This window comes from Phodopus roborovskii, unplaced genomic scaffold, assembly GCF_943737965.1.
Source record: "Phodopus roborovskii unplaced genomic scaffold, PHOROB, whole genome shotgun sequence".
Lineage (NCBI taxonomy): Eukaryota > Metazoa > Chordata > Mammalia > Rodentia > Cricetidae > Phodopus > Phodopus roborovskii.
This window is the reverse complement of record NW_026126651.1, coordinates 1,252,890-1,274,680: the sequence shown is the minus strand read 5'-3', so window position 1 is coordinate 1,274,680 and position 21,791 is coordinate 1,252,890. Positions and strand designations below refer to the sequence as shown.

At 53.2% G+C, this 21,791-nt stretch overlaps 1 protein-coding gene across 1 annotated transcript; it reads right to left on the bottom strand.

The window, feature by feature from the left end:
- Positions 1-7,022: 7,022 nt before the first annotated feature.
- Positions 7,023-21,147, bottom strand: Syt3 (synaptotagmin 3). The gene is made up of 10 exons (XM_051174296.1): positions 21,063-21,147; positions 20,284-20,423; positions 19,110-19,275; positions 14,982-15,510; positions 13,376-13,751; positions 12,555-12,773; positions 10,247-10,367; positions 9,980-10,151; positions 9,761-9,893; positions 7,023-7,115 (listed from the first exon to the last, which is right to left on the bottom strand). The coding sequence occupies exons 3-10, from the start codon at positions 19,258-19,260 to the stop codon at positions 7,050-7,052; spliced, it is 1,767 nt and encodes a 588-aa protein (XP_051030253.1). The 5' UTR covers positions 19,261-19,275; positions 20,284-20,423; positions 21,063-21,147; the 3' UTR covers positions 7,023-7,049.
- Positions 21,148-21,791: the final 644 nt, after the last annotated feature.

The window sequence follows — 21,791 nt, the reverse complement described above, 5'->3', positions numbered from 1 at the left end:
AGGCACACCAGAGGCTTTGCGAGCTATCACCAGCAGGAAGTCAGGAAGCTGTTCTCAAGTCCTTAAGCATGCAGAGGATATTCTTATTATCTCTTCTCGCCCTGTGACCAAATGTGTCCACTCAGAGTGGTACCTCAACTTGGACCTAAGCCTAGACACCTGTTATCTATTGTTTTCTTTCCCAAGAATTGGTTTTTAAAATTACCAGTTGTAGGCTTAAAAAAAAAATCTAGTGAAAGTACAGAGAGTTTCATTCACCCATCACCACCTCCCTCCCAGGCTTCTGCTATTATTAATATCTTCACAGCAATGGAGACGTTTGTTTCAGCTTGTAAGGCCCACATTAACTGTGATGTGTGGGGCAATCTCAATCAACTTGACAGGATCTAGAATCACCATGGAAACAGATTCTGCCATACCAGTGAGGGGCTATGTAGGTTAGGTCAGACCTGATCATGTTCCGGAGGACTTATCCAGGTGAGGTTATTATGAGGCAAGAGCCACCCTAACTGTGGCAGTCCTGTCCCATGAGCTGGGATATCCCCGGACTGAATAGAAGGGAGAAAGGGGGTTGAATGCAGTCATTCAGCTCTCTCTTCTTCCTGACTGTGGGAGCAATGTGACTCACTGTTTCAAGACGCCACCACCATAGCTTCCCTGCCAGATTGGACTATGCTCTCACACTGTGATAAAACGAACCCTTCCTTCCTTAAGCTGCTTTGGTTGGTAATTTTGTTCCAGAAGTGAACAGAGTAGCTAATACATTTTTGTTGTTGCCTCCAAGCTCTGGTGATCATGAATAGAGCGCCTACAAACATTCTAACAGGCCCGAACTCTTCTGGGTTAACGCCAAGGAGCACAGCGGACACTCCAGGTACTACAAGTGTGCTTAGTTCTTGCGAGAGAAAGGCCAAAGTATCCTCAAAACCAGCTGTGTGGCTTGGCATTCCTACCTACAACAAAGGAGCATCTGTGGTACTTCTTTTCCTTACAAGCATTTGGCGATATTGATGCCTTGGATTTGAGACAATGTTTGCATGCTTAGTCCCCAGGGGAAGTGCTTGGGAAAGATTAGGAGGTGTGGCCTTGTTGGGGAGGTGTGGCCTTTTTGGAGGAGGTACTGTGGGTTTGGGCTTAGAGAGGCCAGTCTTCTCTCTCTCTCCCTCCCTCCCTCCTCCTTCTCTTCCTCCCTCCCTATCTCCTGCTGTCTGTGGATCAGGATTTAAAGCTCTTAGCTACTGCTCCAGCACCATATCTGTCTGCTTGCCTCTATGATGGTCATGGACTAGCCCTCAAAAACGTTAAGCAAATCCCCAAGTAAATGCTTTCCTTTATAAAAGTTGCCTTGGGCATGGGATTCTCCTGTGTGGCAGGAGGGTTTTATTGTTTTAATTTGATTTGTAATCTGCTGATGACATACAGTATTGAAAATACTTAATATGTTTAACATTGTGTGTGTGTGTGTGTGTTCATGCCACAGCACACATGCAGATGTCAGAGGACAATTTGCAGAAGTCAGTTCTTTTCTTTCACTATGTAGGTTCTGGGGATCGAATTCAGGTCATCAGGCTTGGTGACAAGCACTCTTATCTGCTGAGATATCTCAGCAGCCCTCACATATAATTGCAAAGATGATTAATCTTTTAAAAATATTGTGATGTGAGTGATATATGAATATGGATGTATATGCCTGTGCAGGTGTGTGTATTCATGAATGTGTGTGTGTGGAGGCCAGAGCTTGATTGACATCCTGTGTCTTCCTCAATTGCCCCCCCCCCCACTTGTTTTTATTTTGTTTTGGAAACAGGGTCTCTCTCCATATCCTTGGCTGGACTCAAACTCAGATATCTGCATGCCTCTGCACCCGAGTGCTGGGCTCTCCACCTCGGCTTTTTTGTTTGTTTGTTTGTTTGGGTTTTTTGTTTGTTTGTTTTGGGGGGCGGGGTTTCTTACTGAATCCGGAGCCTGGCATTTTAGCTGCACTGGTGGAGACTGTGGGATCCTCGGGTCTCCCCCTCCACAGCCATGTGAGGCTGCAGGTACACACCACTGCACTCGGGTTGCATGTGGGAGCTGGGGATCTGAACTCTGGTCCCCACGCTTGAGCGTCATGTGCACCATGAACTAAGCTGTTTCCTCTGTCATAGCCATTTACAGTCTTGATGGTCAACTTGCTTGGATTCAGACACACCCAGTGAATTCATAAAACACACCTTGGAGTGTCTGTGAGGTTGTTTCCAGAAAGGACTAATTAAAAGGTCAAGATCCATCCACCTTTGGTTGCTATGAGCTGTGGGTCTGGATGGAACGCCATATGTACATAGGCATTCTCTCTCTGCTTTATGGCTCCCTTGATATGAACAGATGTGCCCCACCAGGATGGGCTGAAACTTTTGTAACCTTGAACACACATAAACCTTTCTTCCCTTGTTTGTTTGACATAGGCACAAAAAAATGTAACTGGCATTTGTTTGACATCTGTGTATCTTTAGTGAAGATTGACTTTTTGTTCATTTGCAAATTGAGTTATCTAGGTTTTAACTTTCGTTTGAGTTTTTGAGCCTGCTCTCACGTGGCCGAGGCTGACTTCGGGCCTGCTATATAACTGAGGTTGGCCCTGTCCCCCCCCCCCCCTGCTCTCCATCACCTCACTGCTAATGACAGCAGGCATGGGCCACTGTAGCTGTCCGGGCTGTCTGTGTTCTTTCTTGATGTGGAGTTTTCAGAGTTTTGTGTATATTTTGGGCAGCAATCCTTTACCTGCTGTGTTTTGCAAAGATTTCTTCACAATATGCAACTCTTTGATCCAGCTTTTAAAAATTACACTCTGCTTGATGTGTGTGTGCCATAGCCCTGGTGTGGAAGGCAGAGGACATGTTGTGAGGGTTGTCTTTCTCTTTCCGCCGTGTGGGTCTCTGGGATCAAACTCAGCTCATCAAGCTTGGCAGCAAGCACCTTTATTCCCTGAACCATCTCACTGGCCTCTTAATTCTCTTAATCCCTGATTTTCATGTCGTCCCTTCTCATTCCAAATCCACATGCTTCGGGTATCGGGTATGCCCTACCAGGGATTTGTGCATCAGGCCTGCCCAATCAGGTTTTGATCACTTGTCTCAGCACTCAGAGCCGATGCCTTCTGTTAGGTTACTATAACAATAGGGTGAAAGCCTGAATGAATGCAGATGCCCAAAGAGACCAGAAGAGGGCATCAGATCCTCTGGAAATGGCGTTACAGGTGGCTATGAGCCGCCTGATGTGGGCGCTGGAAACCAAACTCAGGTCCTCTGCAAGAGCAGCAAGCACTTTTAACCAGTGGGCTGCCTCTCTAGCCCCATAAGCTTGTTTGCTTTCAGGCAACCTTGATGAGGTTAGGTTTAAATATAATAATAATATATATATAATAAATAATATAATATAATAAAAATAAAATATATAGTTTGTTTTGAGACAGGGTCCTGTGTACTTCGGGCTGACTTCAACTTATTATGTAGCCCAGGCTGGCCTTAAATTCCTGCTCTTCCTGCCTCATTCTCCTCAAGTGCTGGGATACAGTGTGCACCACCATGTCCAGCTCTGAGTTTTCAGAGATATCTGTGCAGCTGTGTTCACTGCTGCCAGAGGGTGAGAGGAAGTAAGAGTCTTTCAACTGACGAGTGAGAGGCACTGAGGATAAGGTGCAATGCGGAGGGCTTTGTCAGCATGCCCAGAGCCCACAGAGCCCTGGATGGGTTCAGGCTCCAGCTGTAGAAGTACAAAGCAACGAAGAACTAGATGACTAGCTGAACAGAGGGTTGTGCGCTGGCAGGTAATGGAATACTGGATCATCTTCCAAAGGAATCTGTCCCAGGTATGACTATGATCTCAGCACTTGGGAGGCTGAGGCAGGAGAATCACCATGAGTTCAAGGTCAGCCTGGGAGAGAGAGAGGAGGGGATGAAAGGGAGGAGAGAGGAAAAGGGGGGCTGCAGGGGAGGGGAGGGAAAGAGAGGGGATGGTGAGATGATGTGATGGGTAAAAGCACTTGCTCCCAAGCCTAATGCCCCGATGCGTGTGCTTCCCTGAGACCCACATGGTGGAAGGAGACAATGGATTGCTGAAGTTTGTCCTTTGGCCTACACACACACACACACACACACACACACACACACACACACACACGAAACAAATAATGTTTTGAAAATAAGCTGAGTTGCTAAAGTTGGGATAGTGTCAGGGAGTCATGGTAGTACTCAGGAGACGGCCATGTCCTCAGCATCAGAACCAGGACCAGGGCAGTGGCAGATGCAGTTAAGATCGTCTGGGTTTTAGACTGGCCCCACATCTAGTAGCAGATGCTCTTCTAACAGACAAGCAGAGAGGCTAGGGGTATAGTTCAGGAGGGCTTGCTCTGCATGCAGAAAGCCCTGGGTTCTGTGCCAACTGCACAAAACCAGGCATGGTGGTGCACACCCGCCACCCCAGCTCTTAGGAAGCAGAGGCTAAAGCGCCAGGAACTGAAGATTATCCTCAGCTATATAATGTGTTCAAGTCAGCTTGAGCTACATGAGATCCTGTCTCAAACAAAACAAACTCTGACCGGGTACAAAGAACAGAGCTGTGAGAACACAACTACACTAGAGAGGTATAAGTTAGCTATGCAAGGCTGGACTTGCCCGCCTCCATCAGATGCCCAGGGACAAGCACTGATCAGACTCTTCCCCAGTGCCATGGGAGAAAGCAACTGAAATACGCTTGACTCCTGACTTCCCGCCCTGGAAGATCATTTCCTGTGTGCTCAGCTCCCGCTGTCAGATCAAAAGATACCAGCAGCTCTACTGGTCTCTGGTTCCAACAGTGGGAGAATCTCTTACAGTGTATGAGAAGATAGTTGTAAATAAAGCCCAAGGGGCCAATGGTGGGATATGTCAGCTGTGTGGCCGCCCCTCCCTCCCCGTGATGGGCAGGCCTTGCAGGACCATCCATCAAACACCCCAGTGTTCCTGACTAAAGTGTAAATTGGAGATTCACTTGCCGTAGGGATGGGATCTCCAGGATGTCTGGAGTCCTACAGTACATTCGCCAGACTTCAGACAACTGATGTAAGGCAGCCAGCCAAAGCCTAGGCAGGGCCAATCAGAAACCATTTCCCAAATATGAGGGTGCCTGAGAAGGCGCGGCTCTCGTTTTCTCAGAAGTCTTCTCTCAGGAAGTGGGTCCTGGGAAGTCTGTTAGTGCTCCCTCCCATGCTTCTTTCTGTCATTCTTCCCCTGCTCCTGCTCCCTTGCTGCTGACAGAGTCCTCATGGAGGAGAGCCCAGATGCCAAGAGGTCACTTTCCCAGGATGCTTTGCAACCCAGAGTTAGTTACAGCTAGGTTTGAACAGTTCTAGAATTCTTTAGAGAGACGAGACGATTGCATGAGGGAGGCCCCTGTCTCGGGTGCCTGATTGGCATGTCATTGCATAAGAACAGGACACCTGGCGCTGTGGTAGAAGCCTGTATGCAAGAGAGGAAGGCAGAGCCAGGCTCCGAGCCACCTACTCAGGGCCCGACATTACCTGGAATGGAAGGTTTGTTAGAAGCACACAGGAAAATATCTGTCACTTCATCTCTTACAGTTGGAAATTTTCTTTTGGATTTCATCTGAGATTATCATTTGGAGGCTAAGGCTCAGAGAAATCACTTAGTGGCTGGCCACACACACTCCCATGCTCCAACACACCTCTTGGTCCCAGGGATACAGGAGCTCAGGTGGAATGAGACCCACAGAGCGTGTTTATTTCTGGTGATGATAGCAGCAGAGAGGGATTGGCCAGACGCAGATGGGGGACAGAAGGGGTGGACTCTGGAGGGGCTGTCTGTTCAGAGGACGTCAAGGATTGGTCTGTCGACATTCACGGTAAGGTCACAGGCCAGAACAGCAAGACTCAGACAACAACAAAGGGACAGACAGATAGACAGACAGACAGAGGGATGGGGCAGGGGTCCCGACATGCACAACCCCTTGCCTCTAGGGGGAACTCTGGGGATAAGAGACTGATGGACAATGGAGGCTGCAAACCTCCCACCCTGAAACAGGGGGCTAGACCTGCAGCCTCCTGGCCTCACACCTCCAGGATAAGGAGGGGCAGGCCCAGGCCGCCCCGCACCAGCAGCTCGGACATTATGGCTTCGAGGAGATGAGTTCACAGTCCGGGCAGGAAGGGATGGGGTCCTGAGGGTACCTGGTCTGATCCCAGGCTAGACCAGACCTAAGAAACAGGAGTGGAAGGGAGAGGAGAGGCCTGAGAAGGTTAGGAAGTAACCACTGTGGCTGTATCAGCTGCAAGGAGGGAGAGGTCACTGGAGCCCAGCCTCCTCCCTCAGACCCACAGTTACAGACCCCAGCCTCCTCCCTCAGACCCACAGTTACAGACCCCAGCCTCCTCCCTCAGACCCACAGTTACAGACCCCAGCCTCCTCCCTCAGACCCACAGTTACAGACCCCAGCCTCCTCCCTCAGACCCACAGTTACAGACCCCAGCCTCCTCCCTCAGACCCACAGTTACAGACCCCAGCCTCCTCCCTCAGACCCACAGTTACAGACCCCAGGCTCCTCCCTCAGACCCACAGTTACAGACCCCAACCTCCTCCCTCAGACCCACAGTTACAGACCCCAGGCTCCTCCCTCAGACCCACAGTTACAGACCCCAGCCTCCTCCCTCAGACCCACAGTTACAGACCCCAGCCTCTTCCCTCAGACCCAGGGCTCTGGGCCCAGCCTCCTCCCTCAGACCCACAGTTACAGACCCCAGCCTCCTCCCTCAGACCCACAGTTACAGACCCCAGCCTCCTCCCTCAGACCAGGGCTCTGGGCCCAGCCTCCTCCCTCAGACCCACAGTTACAGACCCCAGCCTCCTCCCTCAGACCAGGGCTCTGGGCCCAGCCTCCTCCCTCAGACCCACAGTTACAGACCCCAGCCTCCTCCTTCAGACCCAGCCTCCTCCCTCAGACCCACAGTTACAGACCCCAGCCTCCTCCCTCAGCCAGAGCTCAGAGGAACACACGCCGGCCTTCTGCGGGTCTCACCCTCATTCTGAGTTCTCCTTCTCCGAGAGTCCTTTGCCGCCTTTTGTGAAGCTGGTCAGAGTCTTCTCCTGGAGTAGGGGATGAGAGAGATCAACCACCTTACCCAGCAGGAAGCTCCTCCCTCTCTCCTTATCTACATGCTCTCTTCACTTAGTTCCCAGGGGATGTGAGAAATGGCATCACCGTCCATTCTACCAGCGGGGAAACTCAGACTCAACAGATAAACCCCTACAAATGCAAGAAAGACAAGGTTATGCCAAGGGGCCACAAGGCAGGCCCAGGGCTCAGGGGGCTGAAACTTTGTCCTGGGGTACTGGAGAGCTACGGAGAGCTGACAAGAAGGTTGTGGGCAGGGGCTGTCTAGGTAGAGGCCATCAGTCTGTGGCCTCACACGGCCATGGGCTGAAACTCAGGGGCTGTGCCTGCCATCCAGCCAAGGGCACCTGTAGTGCCTTCTAGCACTGGCAGTGTGGTTTACTGGAAGTTTCCAGAGAAGTGGAGTGCATGAGATCATTGGACGATGAATACGCAGGAAGATCACCAGCCTGTTCTCACAGTGGGGTCCCAGCTCTCAAGATCTCAATCAACCCTGAGCTCTGGGCCTGGCTGTTCCAGCTACTGGAAAAGGGGTTGTGAGAAGAAATGGGGGTGATTTCAGCAGGGAGAGGATTTGACTCGGGGTTAGGGTTAGCCTCAGACTCAGGGTTAGGGTTAGCCTCAGACTCAGGGTTAGGGTTAGCCTCAGACTCAGGGTTAGGGTTAGCCTCAGACTCAGGGTTAGGGTTAGCCTCAGACTCAGGGTTAGGGTTAGCCTCAGACTCCTCAGGGTTAGGGTTAGCCTCAGACTCCTCAGGGTTAGGGTTAGCCTCAGACTCCTCAGGGTTAGGGTTAGCCTCAGACTCAGGGTTAGGGTTAGCCTCAGACTCAGGGTTAGGGTTAGCCTCAGACTCAGGGTTAGGGTTAGCCTCAGACTCAGGGTTAGGGTTAGCCTCAGACTCAGGGTTAGGGTTAGCCTCAGACTCAGGGTTAGGGTTAGCCTCAGACTCAGGGTTAGGGTTAGCCTCAGACTCAGACCAAGCTTTAAGTTTAGCCTCAAAATCAGATTCCGATTCAGACAAAGGGTTAGCCCTGACTCAGACTCACTTCATAGTCCAATCAAATCTAGAACTGACTCTGTAGCTCAGGCTGGCTTGGAACTTAAAATAGACTTCTTGTCTCATCCTCCCAAAGTTGCCTTATAGGTGTGAACCATGGCACCCTGTTTATGCACTGTTCCAGGGTGAATTGTTCCTTAGATACCAAAGTAATGGAAAACTACCAAGAAATAAAGAGTAATGTACTGAAATCTACATTATTCTAAACATAACTTACAGTAATTTCACTTTCTTGGTTTCGATGGAAGCACATTTGTCAATAATTTCTAAGTGGACATCTTTGCAAAGAAAATGGTCCCATTTGAAAGTTTCTGTGGACCCACAGATGACTGCGAATGTGTGTGTGTGTGTGGTGTACATGTGTGACTTGTGTGTCCTGTCCATGTGTGTGCTGTATGTGTGATGTGCATATGTGTGTTCAGGTGTCCACGCCTATGTTACATGGTCAGTCTGTGCACATACACACAGAGACCAGAGCGTACATGGGTCCTCTATAGGTGCTCTCTCCCTACCGCTGGGAGACTGGGTCTCTCCCTGAGCCGGAAGCTCACATGTCAGTTAGGCTGGCTGGAAGTGAGCTCAACACTGTGGTTACAGGAATGGTAGCCATGGTGCTGGGGATTTAGACACGGCCCTCGGGCTTGCACGGCAAGTCCTTCACTAACGGAACCATCCCTCCAGCTTCTAATACAAAAGTGGCTGCTGGTGGGGACTGGAGAGGTGGCTTGAGGGTTAAGAGCACTGGCTGCTCTTCCAGAGGACCTGGGGTCTGTTCCCAGCATGCACATGGCAGCTCACACCTGTCTGTAAGTCCAGTTCTAGGGGATCTGACGCCCTCTTCTGGCCTCTGCAGGCACTGGATGCACCGTTTGTGGACACACATGCAGTAGAACACCCTTACACATAAATCATTGTTTTAAACGTGGCCACTGTTGCGCAGTCTCTTCTACCTGTGTGTCCCTTTCACTTTGCCCACCTGAACCCCTTCTAAGCCCCTCCCCCAATGCCCCCTCTTCCAAAGTTCTCCCATGGCCTGTGCAGCCGGCCTTCTACCTCAGAGGACTCAGACCACAGCCCCTAGGCAAGAAACAAGCATACAGCAGCCTTTACAGTGGACATTGTCCTGCGACATTTTGTTGTATTGTGCTTTGGATTTATTGTTATTGTTGTGAGTGTGGTTTGTGGTGTTGGAGACCAAACTGCACGCGGCAGGCAAGTTCTCTGTTGCTGAGCTGCACCCTCCCGCCTGGTATTTTATTCATTAAAAACTGTTCTACACCACCATCTACTAATATTCACACCTTGCTCTGAGGGAGAAAAAAAAAAAAGATTTTTATCACCCAGTTCCTTCCTATGTTTTGTGTTTAGCATATGTGGGAAAGAACAGCATCTGGCCCCTGCACAGCCTTCAAGCAACCGAATCCTCACAGCGCCCATCATCACCATAGCTGCTGGTCACAGGCTGGTGTCCCGGGAGAGGAAACAGAGGTTGAACGGCTTGCCCCTAGCCCGCACGGCACTGCCAGTGCCCGTGCATGGCAGAAGTGGCCTCGACTCACCTCCACAAGCTGGTGCCAATGCTCCACGGGCTTGCGCGGGTTGGCCAGCATCTCTGCCCAGTGCTCTCTGCCGTGCGGGTCTGCAGCCTCTGGACCCACTCGGCACACACCGATTACCTCGTTGTGGCCGATGCTGGGGATTAGGGAAGTGATTACTGGAAAGGTCGAGGGAGGTAGCCAGCCACCGCGGCTTGCCCCACTTGGCCTGGTGGCTCTTACCAGTCGTAGTCCACCACCGCGATGCTGAGCCCCACATTCTCCACGCTCTCCGGAGCCACATCGAACACCAGGGCCTCGTTGTATGTGGGGTTCAGCGTGTTCTTCTTAATGGAGGTCTTTCGCTTCTTCAGACGCCGCCCCTCACTGATCAGAGAGGCCTTCACATAGGGGTCTGTGCAGAGAAGTCAGAGGGCTCAGGCCCAGGGGTCCGGCCTTAGCCCTCCTGCCTCAGACCCCAGCCTTCCTCAGGCCTCAACCCAGACACACCTGAGAAGCCAGTGAGGTCCATTGCTTTGAGATTAGAGGCTTTGATGATGGTCACGGTGAGGCGCCCAGCCGTGGGGAGGTAGCAGAGTGAGAAGTTGAGTTCCCCAAGATCTGCCTTTTCCTGCAGTGGGGACAGAGGGCAGTGTGTGACCCTCTCCATCCTGCCTCCCCTTTGCACCACTGCTAGGTTCCTGTGCTCCGAACAGTCTGACTGTTGGCCAAGGCCCCACAGCTTGCCTGCCATAGCTGTTCACTCACTGCCATCAAAGCCTGCTGTGGTCTGTAGAGAAGAGGGTGTGGCACGGAGGCCAGGGAAGGGGAGACAGACGCAGAGAGACGGAGAAACGGACAGAGACTGGAGAGACGGAAACCCAGAGAAATGGGCAGAGGGAGACAGACAGACAGACAGACGACAGACCTGGGGCGGTGTGTGTGTGTGTGTGTGTGTGTGTGTGTGTGTGTGTGTGTGCGGGACACAGGGGAGATACAGACCAAAATAGAGAAGCAGTCTGAGACTGAGACGGAGACCTAGAAGGGGGAATGGTCAGAGGTGTAGTCATCTGAGTGCCAGGCCCAGCGTTGGAGGAACCCAGGAGCTGGTGACACAAGATGACTCTAAGGCCATGAAGGGTCAGGGATGAAACCCAGTGGGGAGTGGAGGGTTTCATGAGCGGACAGAACAGCCTGGGCAGAAGCCTCGACAGCGAGCACTGTGAGCAGGGCCTGGGTGAGCATGGGTCAGGGACTGGGGGCCCTGGGACCGGGGGCTGGGTCCCATGGGGCTCTGGCCACTGCTTCATGGTGAAGTGTCTAGAAAGGAGCAACTGGCCTGCCTGGAAGCTTCGTGCTGCTCTCTGTGTGCTCTGCAGCCATCCTCGAGCCAGGCAGGCCAGGAGGCTCTGTCGTCTCTTCACTTTATGGCCTCCAGCTACCAAGCCCTGACTGACTGCCAGTCCTTAGCCCTTGCTTCTCTAGATCTCTCTTCTCTTCTCTCTCTCTCTCTCTCTCTCTCTCTCTCTCTCTCTCTCTCTCTCTCTCAGAGCCTCTGCTTCTCCTTTCTGGTGGGTGGGTGGATGAATAGGTGGATGGGTGGGTGGGTGGGTGGGTGGGTGGATGGATGGGTGGGTGGATAGGTGGGTGGATGGGTGGGTGGGTGGGTGGGTGGATGAATGGATGGATGGGTGGGTGGGTGGGTGGATGGGTGGGTGGGTGGGTGGATGGATGGGTGGGTTGGTGGATGGGTGGGTGGGTGGATGGGTGGGTGGGTGGGTGGATGAATGAATGGATGGGTGGGTGGATGGATGGGTGGGTGGGTTGATGGGTGGAGGGTGGGTGGATGGGTGGATGAATGGATGGATGGGTGGGTGGATGGGTGGGTGGGTGGATGGGAGGTGAAGACCTCAGGTGATGACAGATAAGAAACCAGAGGGTTGAGCAGGAGACAAGTGGAGGTAGGGTGGGGCACCTCAGGTAGCAGCAGGGTGGCTGTGAGTCCCTAAGTCTTAGACACTGGGTCTGACGGACAAGCAAGCTGACCATGGAGCGCTCCCTGTGGAAGTGCTGTGGGCACCTGCTTCGACCATGTCCCCAACAGCTGAGGACACGGGTTCAGGACTTCCCTCTCCTGATCTGAGGACATTCTTGTCTCACCCCTCAGCCCCTGGCTTCCCCCAAACAGATAGGAATTGTGGATAGGAATTGGGGCTATGTGTGAGGCCTGAGGACTCAAGGGCTCAGGACGCTCAACCAGGCCTGGGCATGGCACCTGGCTGCAGAGGAATGAGAAGCCCATGGCAGAGATCATAAAATCAGAGCGTTGGGAGTGTGAGCTCTTTGGTCTGATGCTGGGAAAAGTGTGGGGAACCCAGGGCATCAGATGATCCAGGGAAGGATTCCCAAGAGACCCCCAAAAAAGACAGAAGAAGAGAATATTCAGGGTTTGAAGGTAGGGACTTGAAGAATTAAGGGCGTCAGAGAAGGGCTGAGAACCTGTAAGTCTGAAAATGAGCAAGGGGATGCAGGGAGGGAGATGAACTGGATAGTGACATCTGGACCAGAGGGCAGAGAGTCACAGGGATGTGGTGTGGAGTTGTAGGGTATCCGGGTGGGAATCTAGACCCAGGGCCTGCCTGACAGTAGTGTTTCATAAACTCGGGGAGGGCAGAGACCCCCTCCAAGTCCCTCTACCATCCCAGCTTCTGTGTCTGCCTGAAAAACAACGCTTTAACACTCAGGGTTGGGAGTGCCGGGCTGAGGATGCAGAGAGCAAGCCTTGGTACAGGGGCCCATAGTGGGTGGAGCCACTGACCGAGCCGCCCTCCAGGATGTCCCTCCAGAGTGGACGGTCAGGGGGCTGCTCAGCCAGCTCCAGCAGGTTGTCCAAAACCACCTGGCCAATGAGATCGTGCCGCGAGAAGCGGTCAAAGTCATAGACACTGAAATGCAGCTTGCGTTGTGCCAGCTCGGCCAGGGGCACCGAGAACTGAAAAGTCTCGTTGAAGACAGGGTTCAGCGTCTTCCTGTGCACCTGGAGGGAGACAGACAGGATGGCCACTGGCCTTGTTCCTAGAATCAGTAGGCCATTTGTTCCATGTCTACCCTCACTGTCCTGTCCCAGCCTCCTCCCTCAGACCCAGGGGAATCTCCCAAGCCTCCTCTTTCAGACTCAGGATACAGACTTCAGCCCTCCTTCCTCAAAGCCACAGATCCAAACCCAGCCCTCCTCCTGCAGACATGGAGGTTCTCCCCAGCTGCTCTCGTTCAGGCCAAGAGATCCATACCCCAGGCCTCCTCCCTAAGACCCAAGCCTTCTCCAAAGCCTTCTCTCTCAGACCCAGGCCCATGCCCCGGCCTTCCCTGCTCAGGCCCAGGACGCAGACCCAGGACTCCTCCCACCCCATGAGTTAGGGCTCTAGCCCCCTTCTTCTGACCCAGGTGTCTTCCCCAGACTCCTTCCTCAGACTCAGGATATAGACCTCAGCCCCTTCCCACAGATCCAGGGATCCAGGCCCCTGCCCTCCTCCCCTAGGAGGCTCTGACCTCAGCCCTTCTCCCTCAGAACCAGGGTTCCTCCCCAGTCCCTCCCTCCCCCCCACACACACACTGTGAACCCTTTCTCCTTGCCCTGACCTTGGTCTGGAATTTCTTTTTGCGATCTGGCAGCAGGTAGATCTTGACATAGGGGTCTGAGAACCCATTGGAGTCCTTTGCTGGGAGGTCCAGGGCCTGCAGGATCCGCACTACAAGCTGGTCAGAACCATAGAGATACCGCAGGGCAAAACTGATGCGGCCACAGGGTGCCCCTGCCTCCCCAGAGCCCCCGCCGCCTCGCCGGCCACCCGGTCCAGTGCCCTGGTACAGCTCTGGCTTGATCTGACCGATGAGCTTGGCTTTTTCCTCGCCTCCTGGCAGGGGTAAGGGCAGTGCAGGTGGCCGCTCCTCGCTGCTTGGGTCTGCTTGGGTAGTCAGGGTCTGCTGGGTGAGGGGCCGGGGCAGGGCTGGGTACCTGTGTGCCAGGGGGAGACCAAGGTGAAGTTCAGATCTGATTCCCTCTGATTCCCAGCCAAGTGTAATCCTGTCCTCGACCTGATAAGACACCAGTGCTTCCTGAGCCTCAGTTTGCCCATCTGCAGCCCAGCTGGTATCACATTCTAAAGTAGCTCCAGCCAGACCTGGAGGTCATCAAGTTGGTGGCCAGAATGACTTCTTCATTCCGATACCCCACCCAGATCCTCAAAGTCATCTTCAGCCTGACCTCCACCTCCCTAGCCTGTCACTGCTCCCTAGTGCCCTCAGGACACCCTCCACTTCTAGCCTTGAATGCTCTGGTGCCTGGAGTGTCATGGCCCAGGCTTTGTTCAGACCTTATCTCCTGCTTGGCTGCCTCCAGGCTTTTCCCACTGAGAACTTGGTCTCTTCTGTTCTCACTTTCTCCTGCCTGAAATGACCATGTCCACACCCCTACCTGCACATCTGCCTGAGCTTCCCCTCTGTGTGAATATCTACCAAGGTACCTCCACCTCCAGGAAATTCTCAGTTTCCTCCAAGCCCAGGCAGGAATCTCCTTGGAGCCCTTGGCTGTGCCCAGAGTTGTTTTCCTGAGGGTGGAGGCTTGGGGCACAGCTCCTACCACACCCTAAGCTTACAGGCACAGATTGAGGAACACGGAGAATGGTCACAAGGTCCAGGTTACTAATCGTAGCTTACACTGAACGGGATCAATACTTGCCTATACCTCAGACCCCCCTCCACCCCCAGCACTGAGATTGAATCTAGGGCTTTCTTGAACTAGGCCAGAGCTCTTCTGCAGAACCAAACCCTGGCACCTCACTGAGGGACCCTTCCGTCGCACCCCACTCCCTCTCTGGAGAATTCCAGGCAGGTGCTCTCCCACTGAGATACATCCAAGCCTTCTTTTTATTTATTTATTTATTTTTTTAAGAATGAGTTTCACTAAGTGCCTAGGCCAGCCTCAAACTTTAGGCCCTCCTGTGCCAGCCTGGGAAGTGGCTGGGATAACATGGGTACCACTATGCTAGCTTCTAACCCTGGATTCTTGTCCAGCCTGCTTCTGTATTTGGACCCAGAAATCCAAGGCCATGCTCCCTTCCTCTTAGGTCTGAGATTCTAGGGCTCAGTCTTGTCCTCCCTAGGATCCAGGAGACCCTGATATCAGAAGAGCTGAAGATAAGAACAGGACAGGGAAGACAGGCCCAATACCAATACCGTCTCTCACCTGGTGGTGGGTGCTAGACTCGTGACCTGCTGGTGGGACTGGGCACTGGGCAAGCCCCCGCCACTGGGAGGCAGCAGGAGTAGCCCAGAGCCTGTCCCACCCTCAGAAGGCAGCTCCGGGGACGTCTGGCTTGGTTTGACCCCAGCGGCTACCACAGAGGCCACAGCTGCCTCTGGATATGAGTCCATGTCCAGGTAGGAAGGTTCTGGAGGCTCAGCACCCCCAAGGCCACCTGGCTCCAGCAGCTCAGCAAAGGGCGGATGGTGGGCTGTGTGTGTGTGGTGGTGTGGGCCACCCAGCAGGGGATGGCCACCTAGGCTGGCCCCCAGGTGGTGCCCACCGCCCCCTACCAGGCCTGCCAGCCCAACCCCAGGGGCTAGGTCTTTTCGCAATGGGCCCCCGCCCACTGCCGAGCCTCCTTTGTCCCTCCAGGGCACCCAGCACAGCTTCCAGGACACGAAGAGAGAGACACCCAAGAGGACGATGCCACAGAAGGTCACGATGACTGACAGCAGGCTCACAGAAATGTCTGGAAAGAGTGAAGAGAGAGGCCAGGGGTCAGGCCAAGGGTATCTGGCACATACTGTCCTGAGTCACCTGTGGTCACACTGCTATATAATGGGCGCTTTACAGCGGCTGTGGGATTCCCATCACAGTCTATGGGTAGCAGGTGACAGACTGGAGATGAAAGTCCCGAAGACTGTCTCCAAGTCCTGTCTCCTCATCTTGGTCCTCTGTCATAGGGCACTTTTGAAGGACAAGACCCCAGAAAGCTTGGGGAGCGTCCAGGAAAACCTGTGCTGTCTGTCCTTGGGAATCTACCTTAAGCTCTGTGGGGCTTACAGTCTGCATTTGGTAAGCGGGATGAATCAACTCTGCTCTTGGTTGCAGCTGACAGTAATGAAGGCAAATGACAGGTAGAGTACAGCGAATATATGCCTAGATGTGACAATATAACTGAAACCTCAGGCCCCTGAGAGACTGACAACGTAATCATTCCAGTTTTGACAACCGGAAGTGAGGTCCAGAGACACGATATGATCCATGGGACTGAGGAAAGACCTCAGCCAGCAAAGTGCTTGCTGCACAAGTATGACATCTGAGTTTGGATTTCCAGTGCCTACGTAGAAAGGCTGGGTAGGTTAGCATGTGCCTGTAATCCAAACACTGGGGAGGCGGAGCTTGCTGGCCAGCCAGACTAGCCTACTTGATGAGTGAGTGAAGGTGAACAGTGCCTAAGAAATATCTGTGGTTGACCTCTGGCCTCCTGTGAGAGCAGACACACGCGCAAGTGTGCATGCGCGTGCGCGCACACACACACACACACACACACACACACACCCCACAGGTGCCACACTTCAAAACCTATGTTCTGACTAGCACACTTCAGTATTGCTTGATGAACAATGGCCCAGGGAGACTTCCTTATTCAAATAATCAGTCTCATAATTGCAGTCACATGATATAACACACTAACTGGTGCCTTGTGAATGCCAGTAGCATGCTGCCATGTTTTTCTGAGAAAGCCCAGCATGGCCCGTTTCCTAAAACCTGTGTTTTGTGGTACTCTCAGTAATTAGTACTGGGAGTGGGATTTTGTGGCTCCGTTGGTAATTGATACCAGGAGCGGGGGTTCATGGATGTAGCTCTCCAGGCTGTAAGAGTTTATTTTGGAGGTGACTCCTAGGATTGGAGATAGACTAAGGATGAGGCCTTGCTCTGTCTATAGGAAGAACCGTGTTGGGTGGGGGCAGGTAACTCAGCCATTGCCATCTGGGACATCCAACTATAATTGCTGTGTTCAAGGAACCCTCAGGAAAAAAAAAAAGGAACACTTTCTCTATCTGGATCGCCTGGGGAATCAAAGGCAGGGTGCAGCATTAATCCTTGGGTTACTGTGTAACCTACATGTGATATAACCCTCTTCCCAGCTGAGAGGGCCGAGGCTGTAGGGAAGGAGAGTCTCAGGAGCATGTACCAGCCCTCAGAGCAAGAACGCCCCGCTTTGCCCCGCCACCTCCCTTAGGGTGCTCCTGTCTAAGTGGCCACTCCACCCACTGAGAGTCCTAAGTGCTACTGGGAACCAGAGTCCAGGGTTTTAGCAGCCTTTGGACATGGGAGGCACCAGGACATGGGTTGTGGAGGAAAGTACTAACATTGCCAGTACAGGATCCCCACCTTAGAGAACGACAGATCCTCCAAGCCTCTCTCTCCATCTCCCCATGCACAGCCCATGGAATGCGAGGCCAGGGCAGCTGTGTGCCCAAGCCTGACCAGCCCCTGGAGAGCTCTAAGCTCTTGAAATATCCTCCCTGCTATCTGGGCCATGTTGGGCAGTGCTAATGTACATTGGAAGATATGGGCCACCAGCTCACACTCTGGAAGGCTATAGATTAAGGGCTGCCATGCAGACAGCTCACCACATCTACCTGTCATGGCTGATCTTCCTTGTGAAGTTGGCTGGATTTAGAATCACCTAGGAGTTGGGAGTGGGTGGCTCATGTATGTCATTTCAGTCCCTGGGGGGGGGGGCTGAGATGGGAGGATTGCTGTGAATTTAAGGCCAGCCTGGGCTACATAATGAGTCCCAGGTCAGCCTGGGTTACAGAGTGAGGCCCTACATCAAAATGCAAAACAACCAGGGGCTGGGAAGGTGGCTCAGTCAATGAACTGTTTTGTCCTACAAGCATAAGGGCCTCAGTTCACTCTTCAGAGCTCACATGAAAATAGCCAGGTGTGGCGGTGCAGACTTGTAACCCCAGCACCCACAGACACAGACTGGCAGCTTCCTGGGGTTCACTGACCATTCAGCCTAGCCCACTTGGTGAGTTCAAGGCCGACAAGAGACCCTGTCTGAAAAAGTTAAAAGGCGTATGCCAGCAGCTAAGAACACTTGCTTCTCTTGTAGCAGACCTGGGCTTAATTCCCAGCACCCACATGGTAGCTCACAGCCATCTGTCACTCCAGTTCCAGGGCATGTGAGGCCTCTTTTGGCCTCTGTGGGCATCTGTAGGTATGTGGTACACATACGTGCAAGTAAAATGTGTAGACACATAAAATAAAAATAAATGAGAAGTGGATGGCTCCTAGCGAGCTTCTGGCTTCCAAATGCGCGTGCGCACGCACGCACACACACGCACACACGCACGCGCACACACATGCACACGCACACAGAGTCAAACAAACAGCAAAAGCCTAAGAGCCTGAGGCACACTCCATGCATGTGTGCATGGCATTTCCAGAGAGGATTCATGGAGGAAGAGCCCTGAGTGCAGCCAGCACTGGCCTATGGGCTGGAGGGCCGAAAGCCAGCTAGCACCAGCCTCCCCAGGTTCCTCTGCTTCCTGGTCAGCCATGGTACCTGTGCTGCTGTACCCCCTGCCTTCTTACCATGATGGAGCTACCCCTCCAAACCCATGAGCTAAGAACACCTTCCCTTCTTTGCTTCCATCAGGGATTTGGCCACAGTGATGCAAAAGTTGGTGGACACATCGCATGACCAGACTCAAACAAAACCTCTAAGCACTAAGGTTTTGGGGACCTTCTCGGGTGGGAAATGTGTGTCATACCATGGATGGGAGAATTAAAGGTGGCCTGTGACCTCCCTGGAGGAAGCACTGGGGAGTCATCCCGGGTGTCTGCACCCCGACTCCCCCACCCCTAACAGCATCCCTGCTTTTGGCTGGCTTAGTCTGTAGCTTTTTGGTGTCATTAATTCTCCCAGAGCTAGGTCCAGTGGTTTACATCTGTAATCCCAGCACTGGGACACTGGGGTAGGAGGGTTGTTTCAAGTTTAAGACCAACCTGGCTCCATAAGGCCCCCACCCTCTCCTCACCAAATTATTGTCTGATTAATGATTTATAAAGGGAATATTTTAGGGCCATGATTAAGGAGGAGGAAGCCTACAATTCCAAGGTCAGGGGCTAGATGGACCAAACACATAGCTATTTCTCCCAGCTCAGCAGTTTGGGGACAGAGCAGCGGCGGGCAAAATAGAGGCAAGACTTTGAACCAGGCTACCCATAAAGGGTGGAAAGCTGAGCAGCCCTGCTCTGACCTCCCCAAATCTTTGCTGTCCTGGAGTTGGGTAGAAGGCAGAGGCTGGTTGGGACAGCTGGGGATCTGACCTGCGTCCGGACCCCGGGGATAGCCTCTGATCCGCAGTTCGTTGAACTCTTGGCACCTGTCATTGGTGTCAGCATCTCGGACCCGTGCGCAGAGGTCTGAGACCAGGATGAGGGCCCGCCGACAGAGGTCATCTTCGTAGTCCCCAGACATAGTGGCCGCAAGGTCCTACGCGTGAGTGGGGTGGGAGAGATGCAGATGGAGACAGGGACAGTTGCAGGGATAAGGAAAGAAAGCCAGTGGTAAGGTGGCAGAGGTCAGAGGCAGAGGCTCAGGGCCAGGGTTAGAGGATATAAACAACAGGGCAGGTCTTAGGGTCACCATCCAGTGACAGAGGCAAGAGGCAGCACACACATTAACACAGCCCAGCAGGGCACCCTCAGACTGAAAGAACATGCTCCCGGGGACCACAAGGTAGGAACTCAGAGCAGGCACTCTGTGACCCACAGTGGGAACTGGAGGCAGCCATCAGTGGAGCCTGCCTGTAGCAAGGAAAAGCATTTTGGGCAGGCGGAACAGCTTTGGTGGGCAGCTCAGAATGGAAAAGTGCTGGAGGGATGAAGGAAGGAGAAAGTCAACCCGTAGCGGACAGAAAGAAACCCCAAGTTGAGGGAAGGGAAGCTAAGAGGAGAGATGGAGAAAAGAGAGGACTAAATGAAGTCCAATAGCCAGGAAATGATGATGTATACAGAAGAGGGGCTTGGGAACGGCGTGTACTTCATTATATCTAAGACGTGCAGAGAGACAGAGAGAGAGAGAGAGAGAGAGAGAGAGAGAGAGAGAGAGACAGAGAGAGAGAGAGAGAGAGAGGAAGAGAGAGGGAGGGAGGGAGGCAGGAAGCAGGGCAGGCTGGAGTGTGGGCAGAAATACCTTCCAAATAGAGACAGGTAGATCAGAAGAGAGAGAAAATGCTGACTTCCTGGTCCGATAGCCAGACAATGGCTGGAGACCTCAGACACAAGGCAGGAGAAGAGAGTTGGGCACACAGAGACAGACACTTGGTCAAAAAAAAGAGAGAACAGGAGCGAAAAGGTGGAGGTGGGAGAGCAGAGAGTGACACAGGTTCGGGGCTAGACATCAGTCATCTGTAGCAAAGGGGGCCTGGAAGGAAAGAGCCGCTGTCAGGTGGATGGGGGATGCTGAGGAAAATTCCCATTCGGCCGGGGTCAGACTCACCTGTGCTTACCCCTGCCTTGTCCTGGATGGCAGCCGAGGTGGCGGAGGGCGGTAGCCCATGGGGGTTGCAGGGTGGATGAGCCTAAGCCGCTGCGGACCAGTCCCCACGCTTGCCAGGTGGAAAGAAGGGGGGCTGGTGTCTGATTTGGAGACCCAAGCCGGGAGGGAAATAATCACTACAAGCTTTGCATCTTGCCCTACTCAAAGTAGCTGCGCGACCCCAGGTGACCCCAGAGAGGTCCAACCGCCCCCTCCCACCTCTTGGCCCCCAGCAGCTAGTTAAATGCTTAGGGACTACAACTCCCAGCAGGTCTTGCTGCTAGTGCTACTGCGGCTTCATCGCACCAGAGCTGCAAGGACTGCTGGGAGTTGAAGTTCTTAATGCATCTCTGGGTTGCAGATTTTTTTTTTTTTTAAGAGAGATGCGTGTTGGAAGGGTTAAAATGTCAGGGTCCCAAGATGCTGCTGGAGAGGTGAACGGTGTCCAAGACCCTGAGAGGTCATGTGGCTCTAATAACTTAAGGGCCATGGGATGGAGGTCACTGATCCCTCATGCCCTGGGGATGGATGGATGGGCGAGGGGTGGAGTGTGCCCAGGTGTTGGGAATCAGAATCCCCCCTTTCCAGGGCTACGTGCCCCTCCCCCGAGGCATCCAGCTGGCACTGCAGACTCCAGCTCCGCAGCTCCAGATGCGCCCCTCTTCGCACCGACCTCTTCGGGGCCGCCCCCTTGGGATGAGGCTAGGGCGGGGGCGGGGGAGGGGGAGGGGCGGACTCACCCGAGCCGCGGTTGCTGCAGCCCAGCGCGCGCGCCCGCCCGCCGCGGTGCGCCTGGCTCCTCCCCGCCCCTGTCGCAGCTCCTCGACTCCTCCCCCTGCCTGCCCCCCTCCCAACCCTAGCAACCTAAAAGCCAAAATCGCTATGCAGGTGGTGTGCACCTCCCTGGACTCTGGCTGCACAGTTCCACCCAGTGTGGGAGGCCACCTGAGGGACCCAGAAGGCTAAGACTCAGAAGTCCAAGGCCACAAGTACCCTCCCTCCAGAGAGCAGGACCTCACGGTTTGCAGCTGGGCAGGAAGGAATGAAAACCTGGCCACGGGAGGTCTCAGATCTGAGGTAGAGACACCTGCACTAGATTTGAATTCTGCCGTAGTCCCCTTGAGACTCGAAGCATCCCAATCCCGATGTCCAGCAAATTAGAAATTATCTCCCAAGTTTGAGAAACCAGTCATTGTGCATCAAACACAAGCACCAAGTAGGTGCTTAACAACTACTTATGGCCAGAGAGCCTGGGGAGGGGGGTTGTCGTATTAATAGCGGCTAATAATTGCCATTCACCATTACCAATGTAGTGAGTTAAGAGCTTTGAAGTTACCTTCTCCTGGAATCTTCACTTTGGTATAGGAATGAATGCAATAATGATGTTCCCATTTCATAGAACAGCCGAGGCCAATGGAGATCCAATCTTGGGTTAGGTCCTGATCTACATCAGACTAGCCAAGAGAGTT

Excerpts from the sequence above, each read along its gene's own strand:
- Syt3 (XM_051174296.1), bottom strand. The coding sequence starts at position 19,260 with ATGTCTGGGGACTACGAAGATGACCTCTGTCGGCGGGCCCTCATCCTG. Across the intron at positions 13,752-14,981 it reads AGTCTAGCACCCACCACCAG|GTACCCAGCCCTGCCCCGGC; the intron begins GTGAGAGACGGT and ends CCTGGCACACAG. Across the intron at positions 12,774-13,375 it reads AAAAGAAATTCCAGACCAAG|GTGCACAGGAAGACGCTGAA; the intron begins GTCAGGGCAAGG and ends GTCTCCCTCCAG.